The 27,448-nt window shown below is 52.7% G+C and overlaps 1 protein-coding gene across 1 annotated transcript in view; it reads right to left on the minus strand.

The window, feature by feature from the left end:
• Positions 1-26: 26 nt before the first annotated feature.
• Positions 27-27,448, minus strand: part of RYR1 (ryanodine receptor 1) — a 119,214-nt gene continuing 91,792 nt past the window's right edge. Inside the window, 17 exon segments of the mRNA XM_041742343.1 lie at positions 27-263; positions 405-456; positions 630-730; positions 826-890; positions 1,290-1,446; positions 3,408-3,542; positions 3,764-3,910; positions 4,340-4,400; positions 4,495-4,625; positions 6,182-6,224; positions 9,019-9,149; positions 10,131-10,382; positions 11,409-11,495; positions 12,489-12,642; positions 13,209-13,279; positions 13,943-14,749; positions 17,044-17,385. Coding sequence (XP_041598277.1) covers positions 168-263; positions 405-456; positions 630-730; positions 826-890; positions 1,290-1,446; positions 3,408-3,542; positions 3,764-3,910; positions 4,340-4,400; positions 4,495-4,625; positions 6,182-6,224; positions 9,019-9,149; positions 10,131-10,382; positions 11,409-11,495; positions 12,489-12,642; positions 13,209-13,279; positions 13,943-14,749; positions 17,044-17,385 — 2,832 coding nt within the window. The 3' untranslated portion in view covers positions 27-167.

The following is a 27,448-nucleotide window of genomic DNA, read 5'->3' on the forward strand; positions in this document are numbered from 1 at the left end:
AATATCAAGAATCCAACACAATGATGTCAGGGGTATAGCACAGACTTTTATTTTTCCAGTACATGGTCACCTGTCCCCCAGCTGCCTTTGGGGGCGGGTTTGGGGGCCAAGGGACTTGGAAGACTAAGGCACTTGAGGTGGGGGGTGAAGGGCCAGCTGGGGGTGTCTCAGCTAAGCTGGTCCTCGTACTGCTTGCGGAAACAATCGCCAGCTGGGAAGAAGTCCCAACATCTCTCTTGGTACATCTTCCAGACATAAGACTCCTAGGGTTGGGGCGTGGGGAAGAATGGTCACATCCTCCAACGCTCATGCTGACGCGAGCTTTTTACTGCCACCTGCTGCTTGACCTTAAATTTAGACTCTCCAAGACCCTGCCCACTGTCCTCCCATTAACACCCCGTTACCTGGCCCGTGTGTTCTGTCTCGTCCTTATTTATCAGATACATCAGGAAAAACCTGGGGATGGGAGAGCAGCGGAGATAGGTCAGGACTACCCTACTCCTTCTGATTGGACGGCTGGGAACCCACCACCTGGAGACCACACCTAACTGGCCAAGGCTCAGTGCCACGCCCCTCGCGGTCGGCGGCCACGCCCCCACCCCCTGATTGGCCAGCGGGCCCACGCTCACATGTAATTGGCCAGGTTGTGCTCCTCTAGCGTGTGGGTCTCGAACCCGTGCGGTGTCGTATCGAAGTAATCGCTGCCGATGCCGCAGATGAAGCACTTGGTCTGTGGATGACGGGGGACATCAGAATCCAGGCCCATTCACACCCTACCCCCCACGATCCCGAATTCCCTCGGGGTCGCCCCCAGACTTGACCTACCTCCATATCTTCCTTCACTTGCTCTTGTTGGTCTCGGAGCTCCCCAAAAGCGTCAATGATCAGACCTGTGGTGGCAGATGCAAGTCAGCGCCCACCCTCTGACCCAACTCAGATTCCTCCCTCTTCCGGCTACCTCCCTCTGAGCCTTGCCTCCCGTCCCCCATCTCCCCCATCTCACCTTGCTTCCCAGAGATAATAACACTTAGCCTTTATTGAGCACTTGCTATGAGCAAAACACCTAGGAAGTGACTTACTTCTCACCATAACCCTGCGAGGTTTTAGGATCGTTAATTTCCTCATTTGCAGATGGAGAAACTGAGACCCAGAGAGGTCACTTGCCTCAAGTCTCACAGTAGGAAGAGACAGAGCCAGGATATGAGTCCAGGCAGTCTGCACTCTTAAAAGGAGCTAGTGTGCTTCTGGGCACTGGGTCCCCCACTCTCACAGCCGTGACCAGCACTGACCCTGAATGATGGCCAGCAGGATGACGATGACGAAGAAGAAGAAGGTGATGTCGAAGACCACCCGGTACAGCTCATATTCATCGCCCGCTGGGTCCTCAATCTCATCCCCGATGCCGCCACCAGCTCGGACACCCACGTACATGTGGAACAGGTAACACTGTGGGGGAGGGTGAGAAGCATACTGGTCATGCGTTCTGTGACTCAACATTCACCGAGCAGGGGACAGGGGACATAGCAATGGACTGAGATGGCTCTGGGCCCCGCCCTCTCAGGGTTCACGAACATGGCATCAGATAGTGACAGCCCAGAAATGATCACGGCTGTGATAGGGAGAACACAGGCAGAGGGACAGAACCAGGGTGGGGGAAGCGCAGGAAGCTCTGAAGCTTTGAAGGCCTGCCTCAGTCAGGGGGACCAGGCAAGATTTCCCTAGAAGAGGGGACACGTGGGAGCTGGAACTTGAAGGAGGTGTTAGGTGGGAGAAAGTGTTCCAGGCAGAGGAAACCACATGTGTTCTGTCACCACTGGGGAGCGAAGAAGACATTTTGCTCCCGGGAGGAACTGAAAGAGCTTCAGCGAGGCTAGAAATGAGAGCTCCTGTGAGCAAGAGCAGGGAGAAAAATGAGGCCCGCCAATGGTCAGGGAGGGCTTTCTGTAGGAGGCAGCACTGGAGTTGAAAGGTGACGTGTCAATGAAAGAGAGGCATGGACCTGGGGCCTGTGGTGGCGGAGGGAGAGAATGTCAGATGCAAAGGGCCTGGGTGGGAGGAAACACATGGTCTTAGGGGAACCGAAAGAAGACAGGCAGCCAGAGAGCAGAAAGCAAGAGAGCCTGTGGTTAGACTCAGGCAAAGCTGGCTGTTCCCTGGCCTTGTGAGCCACAGTGAGGGATTCGATTTTATCACACAGCACTGGAGAGGTACCAGAAGGTTCTGAGCAGGGACAGGGGCAAGGTCTTCCTGGCCTTTGGAAAAGACTTTATGCTTATTCTCTTTGCATCCCCAGGAAGTGAGAGGACCCCTCGTCTTGGTTAAGAGCCAAGGCTGGTGACTGGTGGGAACAGGGCTATGCGGGGCAAGACTAGGTCTGGCGAGGCCTCAGATGTCATGCTGAGGAGCTGAACTGGGTCCTGAGAACATGGCACCAGGGTACCGGACATCTCGTGAGATAGCCCAGAGATAATTCTTCTCCACTGTGACCTATGCCTCCAGTTGAGCCAGCTCCATCTGGGTTAGGACCACCACGGTCGGAGTAAAAGAGAAAGTGTAAACAAGCATGGCATGCTGATACTTTGGGTGAAATTTATATATATGTGTATGTATATATATTTTTTAAACTTTTTTTAATTTTTATTTATTTATGATAGTCACAGAGAGACAGAGAGAGAGAGAGAGAGAGAGAGAGAGAGAGGCAGAGAGAGAAGCAGGCTCCATGCACTGGGACCCCGACGTGGGATTCGATCCCGGGTCTCCAGGATCACGCCCTGGGCCAAAGGCAGGCGCCAAACCGCTGCGCCACCCAGGGATCCCTATATATATATATTTTTTTAAGTAATCTCTATGTTTGATGTGGGACTTTGGACTTACAACCCTGAGATCAAGAGTCGCATACTTGCTCTACCTATTGAGCCCACGGGGCACCCCTGGGTGAAACTTTTATAGCTAACGATGAGAGCAGCTACACCTATGCAATCTTAATTCATGCCTTTACCATTTTATGACTTTTAAGGGAGCTCCACTGAGCCCTAAAACCAGCTGTAGGCTGTAGGCACTGTTATTACACAGCCATTTTGCAGGGCAGGACACCAGAGTACCGGGAGGTTGAGAGGACCACCCAAGGTCTCATGGCACGTGAGTGACAGGTGCGCCATGCCTCAGCACCTTCCCATAATAGTTTCATACCAGCTTTAAAGGCTCAAGTAGCATTCCAGAGGCGGCTGACGCTTACTGAGCACTGGTTAGGAGCCTGGCGCTCTTCAAAGTCCCTCACGAGTCTCAGCTCGCGGAACCCTCGCGATGAGTCTACGGGGTGGGTACCACCATTAACCCCCTTTACAGATGGGAGCACTGAGGGTCGGATGGTCAGTGACCGGCCCGAGAGTGCCCGGGGAGGGGCTCACCGTCATCATGTCATCACACTTCATGTCGGGCTCGTCCTCGTCCTCGCTCTTGTTGTAGAACTTGCGGAAGAAGTTGAAGGCCACCACGGTGTACAGGTAGACCACCACTGCCAGGAGGCCCACGGTCATCACCAGCTGGGGGGCGTGCAGGGCCGTCAGCTCCGTGCTGGGCCTCCCCGGCCCTCACCGTCAGTGTGGCCCTCCCTCCAGCGTCTCACGACCCACACCCACCCTGGCTCAGCCCGCCCAGCCTCGCCCCTCCTCGAGGGACCTGCCCAACTCTCCCCCCCACCCCCGCTCAGACCGCAGGCTCCTCCCTGCCAGGCTCACAGCCCACAGTCAGGTCCTCTCCACACCTGCTTCCCGTTATGGGTGACGGAGGAGAGGATGGTGCGCAGCGTCTTGACCCCCATGGCAATGTCCAGGAGGTGGGCAGCAAAGAAGAAGTTGTTGTAGTGTCCCAGGAGGGACATCACCATGTACCAGCCCAGGTATAGGAAAGACTGTGGGCACACAGGGTCAGGGGTCAGGGAGCGGACTCATGGGGGAGCACTCAGGGTTCAGGGAGGGTTCATGAAGGTCAAGGAGCATTTGGGGGGTTAGGGAGCACTCTGGGAACACGGGTCCAGTGCTCTGGGGTCGGGGTGCCATCTGAGTATTTAGAGGATCGGGAGCACTCTGCAGTAATGAAGCACTCTGGGGGCGAAGCCATCCTAGGGGTAGCTGGGGAACCCTCTGCTGAAGGACACGGTCTGAGAATTTAAGAGCACCTGAGGGACAGGGGGCCTTGGGGGGCAGCGGGTCTCATAGGAGCAGGGGTGCACAGGGGCTCAGGAGTCAGTCCCTGGTCAGAGACACCTGGGAGTGGAGCCCTCAGCCCCCCGAAGGCCCTTCTCCTGCAGGTCCTCCCCCACCGATGGGCCCCTTCTCACGTTGTCTGTGAAGATGACCCCGAACTTCCAGATCTGGTACTTGACATCAATGGACATGAGCCTGTGTGGGGTGGGAAGAAGGGGATGCCTGAGGCTCAGGCCCTGGCCACCTTCCCTGGCCACCCCGGGGCTGTGCAGGGCAGTCCCTGACTCACCAGGTGAGCAGCCCAGGGGGTGGTTCAGGCTTACGCTCGTTGTGGGCCGTGATCTCCAGCGTGGCCAGATCCATGCCCAGCAGCTCGGCAATCCGCTCCCGCCCGTAGATGTCGCCGTGCTTGTCCAGGACCTGCACAGGGGAGCATGTGGCCGTGGGGATGCAGCTGGAGTGGGGGAGGGCCCCAGCCTCCATGGGGGGGGGGGTTCTGGAGACACTCTCAACTTGGTGTGAGAAACTAGGGGTGCATTTTTTCCTGGAGAGAAGGGCCAGTTTTCTTCAGATCCTCGGGGAGGGTCCAAACGTGATAAAGTTTCAGTTGATTCATTGGCCACATTAAGGGATAATTTATTATTATTAGATTGGTAGTCGAGGAACCCTCTATAATCGGGCCTCTGTCATCTGTGAACTTTTCCCACTCACCTCCCTCATTCACTCTGCTTCCACCACACAGACCCGCAGACCTCCTCACAGTTCCTCAAATATACCAGACATTTCTGCCTCAGGGGGTTTGCACTGGCTGTTCCCCCTGCCTAGGACACTTCCCCCAGATTTCTTTCTTTTTTTTTTTTAATTTTTATTTATTTATGATAGTCACAGAGAGAGAGAGAGAGGCAGAGACACAGGCAGAGGGAGAAGCAGGCTCCATGCACCGGGAGCCCGATGTGGGATTCGATCCTGGGTCTCCAAGATCGCGCCCTGGGCCAAAGGCAGGCGCCAAACCGCTGCGCCACCCAGGGATCCCATATTTCTTTCTTTTTAAAAAAATATTTTTATTTATTTAGTCATGAGAGGCACAGAGAGAGGGGAAGAGACACAGGCAGAGGGAGAAGCAGGCTCCATGCAGGGAGCCTGATGGGGGACTGGATTCCAAGACCCTGGGATCACCACCTGAGCCAAAGACAGACGCTCAACCACTGAGCCACCCAGGCTTCCCTTACCCCAGTTTTCTACCTGATTCACCCCTTCACCTCATTAACTAGTGTGTCCTTTCCTGCCTCCTCCTGGCCAACACACACACTCATGCACACGCACACGCACACGCTCCCCTCTTCACTGCTTTTTCTTCTTGTAGCACATTATCATCACCTAACCCCCTACGGATGTGCTCATCATCTGTCTTGCCAGCTCCAGTGTCGTGCTTGCTGCTGGATTCCAGCTCCCTAAAGTGATTCCTGGCACACAGCAGGTGTTTGATAAATGCTTGTTGAGCGAATGATCTGATTTTCCTACGTGTTAGATACTGCCCATGCAGTGGGCCATATAATCTTTGCAACAGCTTCGTGGGGTCAGCCCCCTTACAACCTTACTTTGAATCTGAGGGAAACTGAGGCACAGAAAGGCTGACACAGGTAGAGGTTAAAGCAGGCCATTCAGCTCGAGAGTCTGTGCGCTCCGAACGGTCCGCTTCACCTCCCCCTCTTCCCTCCTCACTGATACTCACTGGTACTCGCTCCGCGCCAGGCTCTATGCTACGCCCATTGCACGTATCACATCATCACAGAAGGGGTGTGATTACTGCGCCCATTTCCAGATGGGCAAACTGAGGTGCTGCCCGGGGAGCCACAGCCCCTTGCCCAAGGTCGCACACAAAGCGAGCCCTTGTGGGGCTGGGATGGCCAGGTGGCACAGCAGGGGACCCAGCCCAGGAGGCCCTTCCACCCTCCCATCCACGTTGTCACCCTCACCTTCCGCTTGACAAACTTGTCCCAATAGTTGCTGGGGAAAGACCTGCGGGGGACGGGGGCGGGGGCGGGGGGGAAGAGAGAGAGAGAGAGACCAAGATGTTAGGGCAGGAAGGGCAGGAGTCGCCAGCCAGGCCAGGGTGTCGCAGTTCCCATGGCTTTCTCACGGGGGACCCCGCACAGTACGGCTGTATCTCACTTGGATTCGGGCTTTAAAGACCTCTTGCTATTACTCAACCATTAGAAACAACACAGTACGCACCATTTGCTTCGACGTGGATGGAACTGGAGGGTATTATGCTGAGTGAAATAAATCAATCAGAGAAGGACAAACATTATATGGTCTCATTCATTTGGGGAATATAAATAATAGTGAAGGGGGGGTGGGGGTGACTGGGTGACGGGCACTGAGGGGGGCACTTGACGGGATGAGCACTGGGTGTTATTCTGTATGTTGGTAAATTGAACACCAATAAAAAATAAATTTATTATTAAAAAATAAAAAATAAAAAAAATAAAAATAAATTAAAAAAAATAAAAAATAGTGAAAGGGAATAAAGGGGAAAGGAGAAAAAATGAGTGGGAAACCTCAGAAAGGAAGACAGAACATGAGAGACTTCTAACTCTGGGAAACGAACTAGGGGTGGTAGAAAGGGAGGTGGGCGTGTGTGCGTGTGTGCGTGTGACTGGGTGACGGGCACTGAGGGGGACACGTGATGGGATGAGCACTGGGTGTTATTCTATATGTGGGCAAACTGAACACCAATAAAAAATAAAAATAAATAAATAAACAAACAAACAAATAAATAAATAAAAATGAAGGAAAAAAAAAAACCTTTTGCAAGGTCAAGTTTGCCCCAGGTCAACCATTGCCCCCAACGCCATCTTTGGAGGAGCCCGCCATGTTGTGGAGGCCGCCATGTTGGAGGGCAGCCTGCTGTGTTGGGGGAGGCCGCCATGTTGGGGAGGCCGCCATGTTGGGGGAGGCCTCAGGTGTGCCTTCGTGGCCAGGATGTGCCGAAGACCCCACACGGCCCTCCCGTGGGGCAGCTGTTGCGTGGGAAGGGCAGGGAGGGCAGGGAGGGCTCCCAGCCAGCAGCCTGTATGCTCCGGCTCCTCCGGGGCACTGCTGTGCTTTCTCACACCATTTTGTGGAACCTTACTGGATGATTCTGGCCCACAAGTGGAGGCCCTCAAATCCTGCAGGGGTGGCCAGTGGGTTTTGTGGGATTTGGAGTGGAGAGTTATCATGGATCCACGGGTTCAGCGCGGCTCCTCACTGTCCCCTGGTTTTTCCAGCGGGAGCCGCTTCCACGGGCAGGGGGGTCCTTTCAGCAGGCCCTCGCGCTGCCCTCTCTGACACAGGGTGACCTCGGCGATGGCACCTCCCTGCCCCAGCCCTGAAAGCTGCTTCTCCAAGGAGCCTGGCTCCTTTTTGTGGGAAATGGTATTTAGAAGTCAAGGTCTTGGGCAGACACAACTTTAAACAGATGTTTCTGGAGCACCCTGGCGGCTCAGCTGGTTAAGCCACCAGCTCTTGGTTTCCCCTTAGATCATGATTTCGGGTCCGGGATGGAGCCCTGCGTCTGGAGTCTGCTCCTCCCCCCCACTCAAATAAATAAACACAATGTTAAAAAATTTTTTAAAAAATAAACATGTTTCTCCTTGACTCTGTTAAGCATGTGTACTTGAATGTGTAGAAGTTAGATGTGCCTGGGACGGTGACAGAGCACAGGATGTCCTTGGTGTGGCCTCTGTCCCTCCTCACACCACTTCTCCTGGGCACGACCGCATCATAAAATAACTTCCAATGCTCATTTAGGACTCACTGTGGCCCAGAAACTACATGAGCTCATTTCATTGTTACAAGAGCCTTGGTGCTCGGGTCGCCTGGGTGGCTCAGAGGTTGAGCATCTCTGCCTTGGGCTCCGGGCTTGATCCCAGTCTAGGGATTGAGTCCCGCATCGGGGAGCCTGCTTCTCCCTCTGCCTATGTTTCTGCCTCTCTCTGTGTCTCTCATGAATAATAAAAAAAAGATCCTTGGTGCTATTACTGTCACAGATTAGGAAACTGAGGCACCGAGAGGCTGTGACTTGACCAAGAATTACCAGGCTTTGAACCTGATCTGGTGTTCTTATTCCAGAAATGAGGAGGCCCCACTGTATGAACACATGAAATGGGACTTGATGGGGCGGGGCGGGGGCGGGGACAGAGTGGGCTGGGAGAGCAGTTTGGGAGTCCAGAATCCCACCCCATTGCTCTTACATACCCCTTGTTCCCTCTCTGGGGTCAATTTAAAAACCCAATGATTTCCTATTGCTTACTCATGGGAGCTGGGTAGGAATCACACGTAGGGGTGGGGTTTATTATTATTTTTTAAAGATTTTATCCATTTATCAATGAGAGACACACAGAGAGAGAGAGGCAGAGACACAGGCAGAGGGAGGAGCAGGCTCCATGCAGGGAGCCCGATGTAGGACTTGATCCAGGGACTCCAGGATCACACCCCCGACCAAAGGCAGGCGCTAAACCGCTGAGCCACCCAGGGATCCCCAGGGGTGGAGTTTAAATGTAGGTTCCTGGGCCCCACCCCAGACTCACTGAACCAGAATCTCCAGGATCTGGGCCCCAGGGATCCCCGTGTGTCACCAGCACCCCCACAGGTACTTTAACACACTAGAAGTTTGTCTGCATTATGGAGAGGAAGACTGAGGCTTGGGGAGATTGAGTCAGGGCCTCCAGTGATAGGGAACCTCAGTCTTCTGACGACTAGGCCTGGCCTGGAGTAGAACCCCAGTTCTGTGCCCCCACCCGCCCCAAGGTGGGGGGCCGGTCCTTACGGTGTGTTGAGCACCAGTCGGTCCCATTGCCCCTTCACGTCATCATCCTCAGGCTGTTCCGTGATGTAGAGGCCGTCAAACTCCAGCTTTCGGGCCAGCTCCTTTTCCCGTTTAAAGATCACCAGGGGCACCTGGATTGTGCAGGGAGGTACAGAGGTGGGCGTCAGGCACCTGAGGAGACCAAAGCCTCAGTGGGAACCATGAGATCTTGCCGGAGCGAGTGTGAGACCCCAGGTCAGAGGAGCTTCCCCAAAGCAATCAGGGTGGCAATGGGGAAAGGTAGGCCGATGGATCAGGGCTGGGGTGGGAGAAAGTCAGGAGAGCCCAGAAGTGGTGTCTGATGCACTCTGGGGCTTCCCAAGGGAGGGGGATGTATAAAACAGAGCCAGGTAAAAGGATCTGGAAGCAAGGCAAAGCATTCCGGGCAGAGGGAACAGCAGATGCAAAAGTCCTAAGTCAAAAGAACTCTATTCATCCCATAGCAAAGTATCAAGATTTGCTGAAATTTAGGGACACCTCGGTGGTTCAGACAGTTAAGTGTCTGCTTTTGGCTCAGGTCCTGACCTCAGGGTTCTGGGATTGAGCCCCATATCGGAATCCCTGCTCAGCGGGGAGCCTGCTTCTCCCTCTCCCTCTGCTCCTCCCCCTGCTTGTGGTATCTCTCTATCAAATAAATGAGTAAAATCTTAAAAAAAAAAAAAAAAAGATTTGCTGAAATAGACCCCGTGGACCCCAAACTGAAGCTCTCGGGGGCATCACAAACCTCAGGCATCGTTGTGTCAGAATCCACTTTCCCCCTGTTAGCACCCATGTTATATCTGAGACCCCACAGACACCCACGGGCCTCCATTCACCAACTGATCAGTGTACAGAAAGTAATATTTGCAATGACAGATTTGGCCACAAATTGATCCACAAATTACCATAGTCACAAGACCTGGCTCCTCCGCTGTGACCCCCATTCGTTCCCAGTTTGAACGCTGTCCTTGCCGAAGACCCCAGTCCTGTACCCAGATCCCTGGCCCTGACTCTGGCTCCAGGTCCCCTGTCCCAACCACCAGAGGAGACCCCACCCACCCAGCCCCTGCCCCAGAACCACGGTCATGACCCACCTTGAGGCAGTTGTAGCCGATGATGCAGAGAAAGGCCACCAGGGTATGGAGGAGACTCAAGCAACGCAGGGCAGGCTCCATGTAGCCCGTGCTCTCCTCCAGGAAGTAGTAGACCATGTTCTCATCCTCGTCGCCCTCTGCTTCCTCGCCGGCCCCCGAGCCCCAGCCCGAGCCGCCACCAGACCCTGCACCTGACAGGTCCCCAGCTGCTGAGCCCTCCATGTCGTCCTCCCCTGGTGGAGAGTCTGAGACCTGCAGGGGGGCAGAGGTGGGTCAGGGCAGGGACCCTGGCGTCCTGGCCCCTGGTCTGTCTCACCCAGAACCCACGATCAAAATTAACAGCCTCCACACCTGAGGCTGGTCTGGGGGCCCCTGTCAGATACAATCTCAATGAGACTGTCAATCAAGATGAAGGGTGGGCCTGGAACCCTAGCTAGCCAATCAGGCTCTGACCTGGGAATTTGACTATTGAACTGGTGGGACTACTAAGTTCCAGCTGATTCAACTGGACACTGGAGCCTTAAAGAGACTGACCACCACTTAACGTGAATCCTAAAATTCGTCACAGCTAACACTTCCACAGCACTTTCCATATGCCAAGTACTGTCCTAAGTGCTTTACACATGCTGCTCCTCTTTTAATCCCTACAGCTCTCCGGGGTAGACACTGTCATTGTCCCATTTTGCAGATGAGGAAATTGAGGCCTGGTGAGGTTAAGTCCCTTGCCTAACATCATGCAGCCAGTGGGTGGTAGAGCCAGGATTCGACCCCACAGAAGCCAGCTGAACTGCTTCTCTGTCCTGGTATCTAGATCTCTGGCAAGACCCCATGGGGCGCTGTGTCTTTCAGGAGGCCTGGTTCTTAGCCCTTTCCTTCCATTCCATGAGCTGCCCGTTTTCCTCCTCCCTACAAATGTTAGCTTATGCGAAAGCAAATATGCTTAATTGACTCAGTGTGTGTTGCGGGGCGGGGGGCGAAGGCCCACACCCAGGGACATGGGGCTGGCGAGTGGCAGAGCTGGGCATGGAAGCCTGAACTGGTTCCCTGCTGTAACTCCTGCACCCACCCAGGCATCCGCCCCAGATGCACCCAGATACCCAAACAGACTCCTTTGGGGGCCCCAAGATCCAGGTGTCCAGCCAGTATCCTCCCTAGGACCCCCTAATCCAACGCCCTGTCCCTTCACTGCAAGGGCCCCGGAGAACCTGGTAGGGGGTGAGCTGCCCCTCCCCCAGCCCGGATAAGCGCCGGATCCTCCTGGCCCCTGGTGACCAGCACCTTATAGAACAGCAGGATGAAGTTGATGGCAAATGCCAAGAAGAGGGCAAGGAATCGCAGGGTGTAGAAGTTCCGGGAGAGGTAGTTCTAAGATGAGGAGAGAAACAGAAAGAGCTCACAGTCCACCTTCTTCCCTGGGGAATTCACCCCATCGTCCACCCGACAGTCCACAATCTGGTCCCACAACCTCATGGTTATTGAGTGCTTACTGTATACCAAGATCTACGAACTTGTGTGGCTCTCACCGCATCCCTATGAAGCGGGCACGGTCCATATGCTCATTTTACAGATGAGAACACCGCGGCTCAGGGAGGTGAGAGGCCTTGCTCAAGGCCACACAGCCAAGAAGTGGGAGACCAGAGGTTTGAGGCCAGGCACTCAACCTCCAGAGTCCGCGCTCCCGACCACCCTGCTATGCTGCTTCCTGTGTGAGGCTGCCCCGTCTGCGGTACCCCAGGCAGAGGACACCTACTTCCATCTCTCGCTCCCTCTCTGTCTCTCTCCAGCGCTCTCCCTGCCCCTCGTTCTTCCCATGCGTCCTCGCTGGACCACCTTCCTCCCAACGTGTTTCCTTCAGCCCCTCATATCAGGCTGGGCCTGGACAGGAGGCAGGACAGGTGGAGCCCTGAACCCTAAACTCCCTCCCTTCTTTCTGGCTTGGATGAGGAGAGGAGTTCTCCCCTCAAGCTCGAACAGGAGGGGCTGGGACTGGTGTGGTGGCTCTGACCCAAAGGCTGAGAGCCAAGAGACAGGCCTCGGCTGGGTTTAGCTCTGGAGAGTGGATGGGGGTGGGAGGCTTGGGCAGGTGGCCCCGAGTGAGCAAAGGTATGGAGGCTGGAATAAGGGTCTTGAGCAGGAGAGGCTGAGGAGCCAAGCGGGGGACTACCCAAAATGCTGCCCTGTGACCAGGTCCTGACTCCGTCTGGGGACATCTCTGCCCTCAGGCCAGTCTGGCTTCTTCTGAGAGATCAGCCTGGCATGGGTGAGCTCACAGGTGGGGTGCAGAGAAGAGGTGGTGTGAGTGCCCCGAGGGGTCTCCCTGGAAGAGGAAGTGTCAGCAAGCCCTTGCTTGGTCCTCACCAAGAACTTCACCCTCTGCACTTCCAGTTCTCCCCAGAATTCCAAGCCTGCGCCTCCAGCCTCCTCCTTCTTTGGAGGGGGTGGAGGAGGTGCTGTCTTCTTGGGGGGCTCTGGTGGGGGCTCGGGGACTTCTTCCTTCTCCCCATTCTCAGCACTGCAGGGCAAGACATGGAAAGTGAGGAGGTGCCCGGGGCAATCCCTTCAATCACTCAGAGCCATGTGCTGGGGGCCTACCCCATCCTTGGCCCAGGTCTAGATGGTGTCGGGGACATGGTGAGGAGTCACTGCCTTCATGGGGCTCAGTCCAATGGTCACCAGGCAGCACAGCCCAGAGAGGTCCGGGCTGGGATGAGGGAAGCTCAGGGGTGTGTGAGGGCCCAGAAACACCTCTTCGACTTGGTGGCTGGTGTGCGTGTGCGTGTGTGTGCGTGTGTGTGTGTGAAGGTAAGCTTCCTGGAGAAGGAGACAGGTGAGCCAAAACAGGAAAGAGAAAGACTGAGATGAACATGGGAGAAAGCATTCCGGGCAGAGGAACAGCCCCCAGGAGGGCTTGGGGGTAAGAGAGGAGCCTTCATTTCTCCTCTCCCTTTGACAGAGCCCATCCTCTGGGCCCCGTCCCCGTCTGGGTGACGCTGAGGGCACAGGTGACCTCAGGAGGCTCCCAGTCCAGGAGGGAGGCAATGAGAGGGGCCGGGCCCCTTGGACTCCAAGGCTACTCACTCGGCTTTCTCGGGCTCGGGCTCGGGCTCAGGCTCCGGCTCCGGGGGCAGCTCCTCTTCCTCTCCCTCCACCTGGCGGCAGGGCAAGCGTCAGGGAGGAGCCCCCACTCCCAGCGCCTCTCAGAGCTGATCTGCCTGTCTCTCTCTCTCTCTCTCTCTCTCTCGGGGTCCCTTCCTGGTCATTTCCCCCTGCGTTTTCCTCTCCTCCCATCAGAAGAGGGATTATGAGACTCGCTTCACAGAGGGGAAACTGAGGCTCGGAGAGGTGGAGCGCCTTGCCAAAGCCGTGTGCAGGGGCAGGCGGACTCCAGTGCAGCTCTTGTTCCCCGGGGCACCCCCAGGGGCACCCCCAGGGGCACGGAGGGCCTGAGCAGGTGGGCTACTGATTCCTCACAACATGAGCCTCTGTGAGGGGGGCTCCCCCAGCTCCCTGACTCCACCCCGGGCTGCTCTCGGCGCTGGCCCCGTTTCCCGTCTGGTTTGGTTTCGGGGTCCCTCCTCCCTCTTCACCTCTCCCAGCAGTACTCCCTGTTTCGCCGCGGCTGGCGGGGCTCCATCTCGGGGTGCCCGCTCCGCGGGTCCCCGCCGCCGGCCCCTGTCTGTCTCTGGGTCGTCCCTGCCGGCCTATGTCTCAGGCTCTCGGTCTGGGGCTCCCTCCCCGGCGGTGCCCCGTCCTCCCTCCTACGCCCCCTGTCTCCCAGCCCCGGGCCCCCCGCCCCCCCGCGGCCCGCTCACCCCCAGCTTCCTCTTGATGATGGGGGAGCCCTCGGGCGTGGGCGGCTCCGCCGGCGTCGTGTCGCCCATGTCCCCGAGGCCGCCCGCCCCCTCGGGCCGGAACGGGCCGCCCTCGGCCACCGCCACCGCCCCGTCGGGGCCTCCGGGGCCGGCCTCGTGCGCCGCCGCCTCCTCGTCGCCCGCGCCCCCGGCCTCGCCGTCCGCGCCCTCGCCCGCGCCCTCGCCGTCCGCGTCGCCGCCGGGCCCCGCCGGCTGCTCGCCGTGCACCTCGTCGCCCGTGGGGTCGGGCATGCCGGCCAGGAGCTCGGTCACCGTCACCTTCTTGGCGCCCTCCACCAGGCCGCCGCCGAAGAGCGAGCCCCAGAGCAGGCGCAGCGCGCCCGCCGCCGCCCCCGCGCCCGCGCCCGCCGCGCGCGCCACCGCCGCCCAGAGCAGCGCCGCCACCGCCGCGGCCGCCTCGCGCGCCGTCAGCCGCCGCAGCCGCCGCACGCGCCGCCGCAGGCTCCGGTAGCTGAGGCCGCGCAGGGCCCGCGCCGCCGCGGCCGCCGCGCGCGCCGTCACGCCCGCCGCCGCCGGCCCCGCCGCGCCCTCGGGCCCCGCCGCGCCCTCCTCGGCGCCCTCGACGCCCGCCTCGGCCGCGCCGTCGTCGTCGTCCGCCTCGGGCTCGCCCTCGGGCTCGGAGATCTGCGCGGCGATCTGCATCTCGAAGATGGTGTCCTCGCAGAAGCTCACGAACAGCTCCATCTTCTCGGACTCGCCGCCCTCGTTCACCACGTCGAAGATGAACTGGCGCTTGGACTCCTTGACCTGCGCGCGGGGCGGGGGGCGCGGGGTGAGCGCGCGGGCACGAGCATTCCTGGGCGCCGGGCTCGGATCCCCACCTCGCAGCCGGGGGGACGGGGCCTTCGGGCCTTCGCAAGTCACGTCCCCGGGGGGCCGAGGCCCAGGGGTGGCGGACGGGGGGTTCGAATTCCCCGCAAGCTGCTCCGGAATCGATGCTGGTCGCTCCTTCGAGAGATGGAGCGTGGAGGGCAAAGGCCCTGCAGCCAGCCCGCCCGTCTGGGCTCCAACCCCGCTGCCGCGGAGTCGCTGGGCGATTCAGACGTAACCCCCGGGGCCTCCGTTTCCCCCTCCACAACTGGGGGATAATAGCGGGACCTCAGTTATAGGGTTGGTGTGCGGATTCAATGGGTTCATAGATGCCCAGGGATTACAACAGCGCCCGGTGCCTAATAAACGCCACACAGTGCCCGCTGTTCCGTGGCTGCAGAGCGGGGCGGTGCACTCCGCATGCGTGGACTTGACCAGAAGGAGAAAGTGGGAACAGGAGGGGGCAAGCAGGCAGCGGCGGGTGTCTGGAGGAAGGACACTAAGAGAAAGAGGATGCATGTGGGGAGCACGTGAGAGGTGGGGACCGGGAGGAGGTGGGTGGAGCTCCCACGGCAGGTGCCAGAGGGTGAAGGGCGGGTGGTGAGCCCGGGCTTCCTGTAGATGAAGGGACGTGGGAGACATCCTGAGTACCAGGATGGTGATGGTGGGGAGTATGCAATCGGGCCCCGGGGGCACAGGAGAATGTGCAAAGTCTGGAGGGATCCTGGGAGTATGTGAGGGGGCTGACGTGCAAGAGCCTTGTGAGAGGGCACCAGGGACTAAGGGAGGAATTGGGTGGCAATAGAGAAGGATCTGGACAATATGTGGCCATGTGGGGCTTAAGTGTACACGGTGGACATGGGCACACAGGGCAGCTATGCAGGGGGGCTGGGGCCCAAACCAGAGGGTAGTGTTAGTGTGGGAGGGGCCTACGATTCCTAGCATCAGTGCATGTGAGGCAAGCATGAGTGTGCAACGGGGACTCGGGAGCCAGTGCAGTAAGACCCAGAATATGAGGACAGGGTTCAGTGTAGTACGTAAGCCCGAGTGTGCTTGAACCAGGTGTCACCAAGGAGACATGAGCAGCCCAGTTGTTGAAGAGGTGATGGGAGTGCAAGCCTCATGGGCTACAAGTGTGAGATGGGAAGCAGTGTGCAAGAGCATGTGGAGGAATGTGCAGGTGAGGAACAAACGGGAAGTGTGTGTGTAAGGGGCATGCAGTGTGTGTGAGCAGGAGGGCCACCAGGGCAACAGAGTCAGGGCTAGAGGCTGAATGTGTGAGGGGCACCTGAGAGTCCCAGAGAAAAGGGAATAGGAGCTATGAGCAAGCCAAGTGTGAGGTGGGCTGGGGGCCTGTCACGGCTACATGAGCACACTCTTGGGGCGAGTGTGTAAGAGGCATTCAGACATTAGTGGGCGGGCATGAGACGGGCTGAGTTAGCGCATATCAGGCCGAGGAGTAGGCCTGGCCGCCAACGATACTCAGGTGCTCTTGTGGGTGAACAGGAGGGTGGTCCAAGTGTGCACAGGTGATCATGGGCATGCCAGAGAGGGCATGTGGGGGAGGAGTCAATCAGTGAGGGGTGGACAACCATGTGGTGTGCCAGGACTGTATCTTCAGGGTGAGTGTACAAGGGATGTACACCCACGAGTGAACCCCAAAGAAGTGGGCGTCGTGTGCCAGGACCTTAGAGAGCATTTGCAGCCCCATGTGCTGACTGGTGAGGGGCAGGCCAGCATAGCAAGGCACCCCGGAGCCCCCAAGGTGAGTGTACAGAAGAGAGGGCATGGGTAGGCCACAGCCAAGAGAGGGCACACGGGGAGCTGCAGCGCAGATGAGCAAGGGGTGTATAACCATGTATAACCAATGTGCTCCAGTATGTGACCGTGTGGGTGTGGTTGCAACAGAACTATAAGGACACGCTAGAGCTCCCGGAGTGGGTGTGCGAGTGGCAGGCATGGCGTTCAAGCAGCCAGTGAGGGCACAGCGATGCTGCTGCATGTGCGAGGGGTAAATCTGCAAGAGGTGGGGAGACCCGGGGACGTGCAAGGGCACAGTAGGGCCCATAACATGTGTGCAAGGGGCGGGCCTGGGCTTGCATGGGCGGAGCGAGGGCCCCAGGGCCCGCACAGCGGGTGCACAAAGCGGGCACCCACGACGCGGGGCCCAGGCGTGCGAGGAGCGTGCGCCGAAGCGGGGGAGGCGAGCATGCACGTGCAGGCCCGCCCACCTGGGGCATCTCCCACTGGGTGCGGTTGGTCTCCGAGATCTCGAAGTAGATCCGCTCGATGCGGCGCGAGGCGCCCATGATCTCGATGCGGCCCAGGTAGGGCCGGAAGTACTCCAGGATGCTCTCGGCCAGCTCCAGGAAGTTGCGCAGGCGCGGGTCGTGCGGCACGTGCTCCGACAGGTTGGTCAGCAGCACCGCCACGTTGAAGCCGATGTCGCGGGCCGGCTCCTGGAAGCGGTTGGCGAACTCCTCGCAGTTGATCATCTCGTTCTCATCGGCCTCGGAGCAGGAAAGCAGGAACTGGATCTCTGGGCCTGTGAACTGCTTCTGGCTGTCCATAGCCTGGGGCGGGCGGGGTGAGCGGGAGAGGTCACCGGGGTGGCCCCGGGAGCCTCAGTGCTCTTCTCGAAACAGTTGTGGACTTTTTCTTTTTAAAGATTTTATTTATTTACTCATAGAGACACAGGCAGAGGGAGAAGCAGGCTCCACCCAGAGAGGCCGACGTGGGACTCGATCCAGGGTCTCCAGGATCACGCCCTGGGCTGCAGGCGGCGCTAAACCGCCGAGCCACCGGGGCTGCCCCAGTTGTGGACTTTTCATAACGACAGAAAATTCCAGAATCATAAGCAGCACCCAAGGCCGACACCCGGCAGGTTGGCACAGATGGGGCTGTCCCAGCTATTAAAATACCAGGAGGCTAAAATAAAATAAAATAAAATAAAATAAAATAAAATAAAATACCAGGAGGCTGTATTTCCACAAAGCTGAGTCACCGTCTCCTGTAAGACACATTCCTTTTTCAGAGATGGCAAGATGTGAACTGAGGAGACTCAGCACTTGTGTAGTAATTGGTAAAGAAATGCTGCCCCCCCCCCCCCCCCCGGGGGACGCCTGAGTGTGTGGTCTGAGAGATGACCTTAGTGATCACTTGAATATCCAAAGGGCAGCGCAGAGCCCAGGAGTCAAGCTATATGACTGTCCTGGATTCAGTTTCCTGGGAGAGGTTTTGTGTGAAGGATCCCCAAAAGGGGGGCTTCACAGTGGTTGGCTTTGGCTCAGGTCGCCATCCTGGGTCCTGGGATTGAGTCCCACATCGGGCTCCCTGCATGGAGCCTGCTTCTCCCTCTGCCTATGTCTTTGCCTCTCTCTCTGTGTGCCATAAATAAATAAATAAATAAATAAATAAATAAATAAATAAATAAATAAATAAATAAAATTTAAAAAGAAATGCTGCCCCTAGGCTCTCCATGTGCCCTGCAGGCCTGCTGTCTACCCTCCCTGCTTGATGGCACCTATGGGCTGCCCCACAGGCTCTCTGGGACGCTGAGAGTGTAGGCAGGGTCTATCCAGTTGGGGTCAGGGAACAGGAAGAGGATGGAGCTGTGGCATTTCTCTCCCTCGCTTCCTCCCTGAGCTGGTCCTGTGTCTCCCTCAAAGTCAGTCCTGCAGCCCTGCCCGCACAGCTGCTTCTATCTCCAAGTTAGGTAACTCCTCTCTTCTGCAGGCCAGGCCCTTGAGGCTAGGGCCCTGACTGATACACACGTCACTTCCCACCCCAAACCTTCCCCGAAGCCCTTTTGTGCTACCCCCACCCCCTTCCAGCAAGTACATAATTGACACTTGACACCAGGGAGAGCTCTGAATTTCAACTGCAAATAGCCATATGCTCATCATGCTCATCACCCCAGATTTAAATGCTCATGCTGATACATTTTTTTAATGCTATATATTTAAGAGCTAAAACATTGCAGGTATGATTGGAGCCTTCTGTGTATTTTTGGTCCGTTCCCCTCCTGGCCACCCCCACCCTCTCCCAAAGTAACCACGATCCTGGAGTTGATAATATCCTTCCAAACCTGTGTCAGTACTTCTACTACCTAAATCCTGGCATTTTTGTCAAAAAAATACATAGTATCCTGTGCATTTTTTTTAAAGAATTGCTATCATAATCATATAATTTGAAACTTGCTTTTTTCATTTGATTGTAGGTTTTCAATATCTATCGATGTTGATAAATATATCAAATGAATTCATTTTAACTGCTGTATAGTATTTTTTATAGATCTAACACTATATATATCCTTCTGATACTGGACATTTAGGTTGTTTCCAGTTTTTGGTTTTGTGTGGGGTTCTTTTTGTTGTTGTTTTATTTGTTTTGTTTTGTTTTACAGACAACACTTTCATTGAACAGTCTTGTATTGCTCTCCCATGTACTTTTTACAAGAAGTTCCCTTGAGCAATTTTTCAGATGTTTTGACTGCGCTCACAGTAAGAATGCATTTTACGGTGTGACTCAAAAGAAGGGGATTCATGAGACAATTCTGACTTTCACTATGCAACACATTCTGCAGTGTTCTAGTCTATTTTATTTTTAAGGATGCCGGTCATGACTTAATTAATTTTGTGGCCCACAGATGAATGGCAGCATGCAGTTTGAGAAATGCTGCTCTGAGGTATGAACAGAAGCGAAATCTTCTGGCTCTAAAAAGTGCTTTGTAGCCAAGAACTTTGCAAAATGCTTTCTAAATGAGTAACATGCTTTGCAAATCATGAAGGGCTCTAGAAACCACAGAATGTGGAGACATAATCACACAGGAACTCCTCACCATCTACCCTCAGTGCACCGACCTGCCTCCTCCCCTTATGATGCAGTGTGACACTGCCCCTTCTTAAAAGACCCTCTCCCTAGGGGGAAGCCTGGGACTCCATCCCCTCCATTCAGTCTTGGACTCTGCTCTTGTGATTTGCAGCTCCCTCTTTGTCATCGTCCGTATGCCCACTCCCCCTCGTTCTCTGCCTGCTATCAGTTTCCTATGCTGGAGTCCTCCTTTATTCCAGAATTTTAATGGTTGGGTGCACCACGCCTGGAATCTGCACCCCTTTCTTGAGACATACACTCTCCATGGAGATATCATTGAGGCCCAAGGCTCTATGGACACTATCCCACACCAATGATTGTCCAGTTTACACCTCACCCTAACTTCTCCCCAAAATCCCAAAATAAAGACACTTAACAGCTGAAGCCCCTACCCAACTTTTTTTTTTTTTTTTTTTTTGTGGATCTATACCCCAAACTGGAAATGGTTCAAACTGAACTTTTGATTTCAAAACCTCTCCTCCCACTGTCTTACCCATCTCAGGAATAGCATTGCTACCCACCCAGCTGCTTAAGCTAAAACCTTTGAGTCATCCTTGATTCCTCTTTTTTAATCTCACCGCCCACACCTGATTCATCAGCAAATCTGTCAGCTCTGCTTTCACAGATCAAGAACCCACACATATCTGCCCCCTCTCTGGCCCCACCCTGATTTTGTCCCATGCTGTTTCCCACTGGACTCTCACAGCAACCTCTTCCCTGTTGTCCCTGGTCCCCCTCTGCCCCCCAGTCTGTTCCCCCACACAGGGCCAGGGGGACCCTATAAACATCTAAGGACATACCCCTCCCTGCTCAGAATCGTCCCTTGGCTCCATCTCATTCAGGTTAAAAATTTCAGTGTTCCACGCAGTCAACCTGGCACTGCACGCCTGCTGCCTCCCTCCCCTCTTGCACTTTACCTCTCCCATTGTCCCCATCAACAGCCCTCTCCAGTCATGCTGGCCCTCTTGCCGTCCCTCTGGTTCCCACCTTTCAGCATTTAGACTTGCTGTCCCTTTGTCTGGGATGCCACACCCTCCCCCACCTCCACGTGGCACATTTCAGCTCTCAGCTTCAATGTCCTTTTCTCAAAGGCCTTCACCAACCACCCAGTTTACTGGGCTTATTCTACCCATGCTCTCTCACATGCCACCCTGCTTATTTCCTTCAGACTGCAAATTCCTTTCAGAACTGAAATTATTTTGTTCAGTTCTTTTATTTTTTAAAGAGAGGGAGGGGGAGGGGCAGAGAGAGAATCTTAAGCAGGTTCCATGCCCAGAGCTGCGGGGCTGGACCTCACAACCCTGATCATGGGCCAAGCTGAAATCAAGAGTTGGATGCTTAACCCACTGAGCCAGCCAGGAGGCCCTCTTTAGTTATTTTCACCCCCGACTGGGCTGTCTGCTCTGATGGTGGGGACTCTGTTTTACTTGCTGTTACACACAGTAGATGCTCAGGACACACTTATCAAGTGAATTAAGTATCTTGAAATCAGAGAAGAGTCTGTCCCTTTATTATAATTTTTGAAAATTAAAAAGTCCTTTTAATCCTGAACTTGAGGCACTTGGGTGGCTCAGTGGTTTGAGCATCTGCCTTCAGCTCAGGGCCTGATCCCAGGTCCGGAGATTGAGTCCTGCATCGGGCTCCCTGTGGGGAACCTTCTTCTCCCTCTCCCTATGTCTCTGTCTCTCTCACGAATAAATAAATAAAATCTTAAAAAAAAAATTTAAATCCTGAACTTGCCTTTTAAACCATAAAGATGGGTCACCTGGGTGGCTCAGCAGTTGAGTGTCTGCCTTTGGCTCAGGGAGTGATCCTCGAGTCCCAGGATCGAGTCCCACATTGGGCTCTCTTCATGGAGCCTGCTTCTCCCTCTTCCTGTGTCTCTGCCTCTCTCTCTCTCTCTCTCTCTCTCTCTCTGTGTGTGTGTCTCATGAATAAATAAAGTCTTTAAAAAAAATAAACCATAAAGAAACCAAAAAGCATGTTGTGAAACACATATTTGTAAAGCATTTGGGCATCCTATGAAGCTTTGTGTTTACAAAACCATGCAATGCTTGGTAAACGGTCAAACACTTAGAAATGAGAATATCTTTTTAAAAAGAGAGAGGGAGGGATAGCCTGGGTGGCTCAGCGGTGTAGCACCGCCTTTGGTCCAGGGCGTGATCCTGAAGACCCAGAGTCCCGTATCAGGCTCCCTGCATGGAGCCTGCTTCTCCCTCTGCCTGTGTCTCTGCTCTTCCCTGCATGGAGCCTGCTTCTCCCTCTGCCTGTGTCTCTGCCTCTTCTCTCTCTCTCCATTTCTCACGAATAAATAAAGTCTTAAAAAAAGATTAAAAAATAAAAATAAAAAAGAGAGAGGGAGAGAATATTGTCATTTTGTGATCTCTAGTACATTAATGTGTCTGGGTATTGAACATGGGTAGCTGCTGACCAAACCAAAGGCGAAATAACAGGAAAAGATTTGCCTCCTGTTGAATGTATGCATCTCCACAGAGGATGTGCCAACAAAACAAACCAACCAACCCATACCTGCATCTGATGGGCTTCTAAGTCTCAGTTTACAGGAAACAGGGGAAGAAGGAGCACGTTAAGTGACACTACAAGTTTATCTAGACCAGATAGAAACTGTGGGAAACTCTACAAACAGGACAGGCACTTTCCAATGAGAGCCAAGGGCCACTTGAGCTGCTAAGTCCTTGAATTGAGGCTGGAGCAAATTGAGATTTGCATACTGGATTTCAAAGACTTAGCATGAAAAAAAGAATGTAAGATGTTGAATAGGTTTTTTAATTAATTTATTTTTTAAAAAAGATTTTATTTATTCATGAGAGACACACACACAGAGGCAGAGACACAGGCAGAGGGAGAAGCAGGCTCCATGCTAGGAGCCCGATGAGGGACTCAATCCCAGGACCCTGGGATCACGAAGACAGATGCTCAACCACTGAGCCACCCAGGTTCCCCTGCATTTCTAGTTTTTTAAAAGTAAATTCTATCCCCAAGGTGGGGCTGAAACTCAGAATCCTGAGATGGAGGGCTATAGGTTCTACCAACTGAGCCCTCCAGGCGCCCTGCTCACATTGTATTTCTATCAGAGAGTGCTCCTCTATAGGAGCCAAAAACCTGGGTCTCCAGCAGATCAACTACAAGGTAAAGGAAAAGTGCTAGATGGGAAGCAGTTGATACAAGGAGGTTTAAAGAAATATCAGCCAATTGCAATGGGTGGACCCTGTTTGGATCTTGGTTTGGAAAACATTTTTTATTTTTTAAGATTTATTTATTTTTAAAAAGATATTTATTCATTTATTTACTTGAGAGAGAGTGAGAGCCAGAGGAGGAGCAGAGAGAGAGGAACAAGCATAGTCCATGGAGTATGGAGTGTGGAGACTCACACTGGGCTCCATCCCAGGACCCTGAGATCATGACCTGAACCGAAATCAAGAGTTGACTGCTTAACAGACTGAGCCACCCAGGTGCCCCTATTTATTGGAGAGTAGGGTTGGAGGGAACAGGGAGGAAGAGGGAGAGGGAGAGAGAACCTTAAGCAGGCTCCATTCCCATGGCAGAGTCTGGCTCAGGGCTCGATCTCACTACCCTGAGACCATGACCTGAGCTGAAACCAAGAGTAGACTCTCAACCAACTGAGCCACCCAGATGCCCTGAGAAAATATTTTTTTAAATTATAAGCGAAATTTCTGAGGTTTGGAAATGTGAACATTGACTAAATATTTGGTGATTCAAAGAATTTGTGGATACTTTCAGTTTTGTTTTTATTCCCTTTTTGGTTAGGAGTGATAATGACATTGTGATTTGTTATTACAAAAGGAAAAGTAATTTTCCTTATAAAAGAAAAGCCTTTTGAAGATCATCTACTAGACAATTCCATTTATACAAAGTGTCCAGAATAGGCAAATCTATAGAGGCAGAAAGTAGATTAGCAGTTGCCAGGGGCCTGGATGGGGGAAATGGGAAGTGACTGCTGAAGGGCACAGGGTTTCTTTTTTGGGGTGATTAAAATGTTCTAAAGTTAGATTGTAGTTATAGTTGCACAATTCTGTGGATATGCCTAAAAAACCTGCCACTGAATTATACATTTTAGATGGATGGCCTTTCAAGATACATACAAAAATATTTGCAGTCTGAAAAAAAAGAGGGGGGATCCTCAAAACAGTACTGACCAAGAATAAGTGAATAGCCTGAAATGTGTCTTCAGCCACCAAAGAGGGCTTCTAAACTGTAGTAGATATTTTAGGATCTGCAAAGTACTTTTTAATGAAGATATGCTCTGCAAAGTGTAAACTCTGTCTACCATGACGGACTTGGGGAAACCATAAAACAATGCTATATATATACATATATATATAGGTGACATATACAGGCGATACATATATATAATATAGGTGATATATATATATCATTGCTTAAAAATATATATAGCATTGTTTTTATGGTTTATATGCTATATATATATATCACCCCCACCCAGGTGCCCCAAACAATGCTATATTTTCAAAATGCAGATCTATCTATGGACAGAAATGCAGAAATAAACACCTGGAGGGACATCTGGGTGACTCAGTGGTTGAGCATCCGCCTTCAGCTCAGATCATGATCCCGGGGTCCTGGGATCCAGTCTCACATTGGGCTCCCCGAGGGACCCTGCTTCTCCCTCTGCCTGTGTCTCTGCCTCTCTCTGTGTGTCTCTCATGAATAAATAACATCTTTTTTTTAAAAAGATTTATTTATTTATTTATTTATTTATTTATTTATTTATTTAGATAGACAGAGAGAGAGAGAGAGAGAGAGAGAGGCAGAGACACAGGAGGAGGGAGAAGCAGGCTCCATGCCGGGAGCCCAATGCCGGACTCAATCCCAGGACTCCAGGATCGTGCCCCAGGCCAAAGGCAGGCGCTAAACCACTGAGCCACCCAGGGATCCCCTAAATAACATATTTTTAAAAAAGAAAAGAAATAAACATCTGGAGAGATGTACACCAAAGTGGATGACAGTGGCAGTCTTTGGAAAGGTGGGATGAGAACAGGGTTGGGGGTGGGGGCCAAAAGTGACCTCAACCATAGTGATAAGTTCTGAGTTTCTTTACAAGAAGAATGTACCCTTGTATTACCTATTTCATTAAAAATAAATTAAATATTTTAAATGACTTTCTACATGAAAATCAAAGTATTCCACATAGTCAAAAATATATTATAACACCATAAACAAAGTCAAAAGACAAAAAATGAACTAGGAAACCTAGGTGCAACTCCTATCACTAACAAAGTTATAATCATCCGGATACATAAAGAGCTCTTAAAAATCAAGAAGAAAAATATCAACAGCCCAATAGAAAAAGAAGCCAAGGACATGGTCAGTTCACTGAACAGGTAATATGAAAGAAATACCATAAAAAGATGCTTCACTGCGCCCATACCAGGAGGAATGTGAATTTAAGCTGCACAGCAATATTGTTTTTCACCTATCAGATTGGCAAAGGTCCAAATATTTGACAGTGCGGTCTGGTGGCGAGGCTGTGGGGAAACAGGTACTCTCACATGCTGCTAATGAGAGGGAAAAACAGAGGGCAGAATTTTTCCAAACGACAAATGCATTTGCTCTTTAACCCAGAAATCCCGCTTTTGGAAGTGTCTTCTTAGATAAAACTGCACATAAAGAATGATATATGTGTAAGAGTATTTGTTGTAGCCAGCATTGCTAGTGGTCCAAATGGAGCCTTCCTCAGCACACTTAGTCCCACCTGCTGGAAATCTGCAGCACAAAGTTACAATATCTGTGCTAAAAACTGTACCTCTGTACAATGCACAACTTGCACAACTATCCATGAGTTGTAAAACCAAAAGACTAGGAATGAAGCAAGTGTCTGTCAGAAAAGAATCATCAAAATATACTGAAAATGGAAAGCTGGGCACCTGTACAAAAAGAATGAGATCACTCCCTGATCTCCAGAATATATTATTATTTTTAAAAGATTTTATTTATTTATTCATGAGAGACACAGAGAGACAGAGACATAGGCAGAGGGAGAAGCAGGCTCCATGCAGGGAGCCCGATGTGGGACTCGATCCCAGGACTCCGGGATCATGACCTGAGTCAAAGGCAGATACTCAACCACTGAGCCACCCAGTTGTCCCTCTCCAGAATATATTAATTGATATAGACCAGTGTATGTAGTTCACTGCCTGTTATGCAAGAGAGGAGGAAAATAAAATCTGGAAGAAAAAAAAAAAACCCAAAACGATGCAAGGATATGAAGGAAATTAATGCTACTCACAGCAGTGGGGAGGGAGGGGGAGTAGGCTGAGAAAGCAGTGGGAGTGAGACTCTGCACTTCATACCTTGTTACATTTTGCTTTTTAAATCATGTGGTTGTATTATTTATTGCAAAATAAAACAGCACTTTTTCAAGTTACAGATTGTAACTTTGTGAAACAGAGATATTGAGCTACAAACCGTTGTGCATGTGACATCAAATCTTGTTATGTGTGAAGCTCTGAACAGTCGGGAGGGATCTCTACCCATTTCATTTTTTCAATTCATCTTATAACTCAGCATTTACCAACCTTACCCTATCTCCTCCACCCCCGAGCCCTTCACACCACTCACTTTTCTATTCTCTGTTTCTACCAGTTCGACTTTTTTTTTTTTTTTTTTTTTTAAGATTCCACATGTAAGTGATGGTGTGCGGTATTTGTCTTTCTGTTTCTGGCTTATTTCACTTAGCATAATGCCCTCCTGGTTCATCCGTGTTGTTGCAAGAGACAAGATTTCCGTCTTTTTAAAGGCAGAATGATATTCTATTATATATCACATTCATAGGTTATTTCCATACCCCGGCTCCGGTCAATAATGCTGTAATGATATGGGAGCACAGACATCTCTTTGAGATAATGGTTTTATTACCTCTGGATATATACCTCGAAGTGGCACCACTGGATCCTATGTCAGTTCTATTTTTAATTTCTTGAGGATCCTTCCATACTGTTCTCCTTAGTGGCTGCACCAATTTACATTCTCACCAGGGTGCACAAGGGTTCCTTTCTCTCTAGATCTTCGCCCACACTTGTTATCTCTTGTCTATCTCTGTGAGGACAGGTGTGCAGTAGTATCTCATTGTGGGTGTGATTTGCATCTCCCTGATGATGAATGATGTCGAGGCACCCTTTATTTATTTATTTTTTAAAAAAGATTTTATTTATTTATTCATGAGAGATACACAGAGAGAGGCAGAGACACAGGCAGAGGGAGAAGCAGGCTCCCTGCAGGGAGCCTGATGTGGGACTCGATCCCAGGACTCCAGGATCACACCCTGAGCTGAAGGCATCGACTGAGCCACCCAGGTGCCCCTATTTATTTATTTTTTAAGAAGGCTCCATGCCCAGTGTGGAGCCCAATGTGGGGCTCGAACTCACAGCCCTAAGTTTGAGACCTGATCTGATATCAACAGTCAGACACTTAACCGACTGTGCCGCTCAAGCACCTCTTCATGTACCTGTTGACCATTTGTACATCTCCTGAAAAATATCTATTCAGGTCCTCTGTTCATTTAAAAGTTAGATTATGGGGGATCCCTGGGTGGTGCAGCGGTTTGGTGCCTGCCTTTGGCCCGGGATCGAATCCCACGTCGGGCTCCCGGTGCATGGAGCCTGCTTCTCCCTCTGCCTGTGTCTCTACCTCTCTCTCTCTCTCTCTGTGTGTGTGACTATCATAAATAAATTTTTTTAAAAAAATAAAAGTTAGATTATGGGC

This window comes from Vulpes lagopus, chromosome 2 (assembly GCF_018345385.1).
Source record: "Vulpes lagopus strain Blue_001 chromosome 2, ASM1834538v1, whole genome shotgun sequence".
Classification (NCBI taxonomy): domain Eukaryota; kingdom Metazoa; phylum Chordata; class Mammalia; order Carnivora; family Canidae; genus Vulpes; species Vulpes lagopus.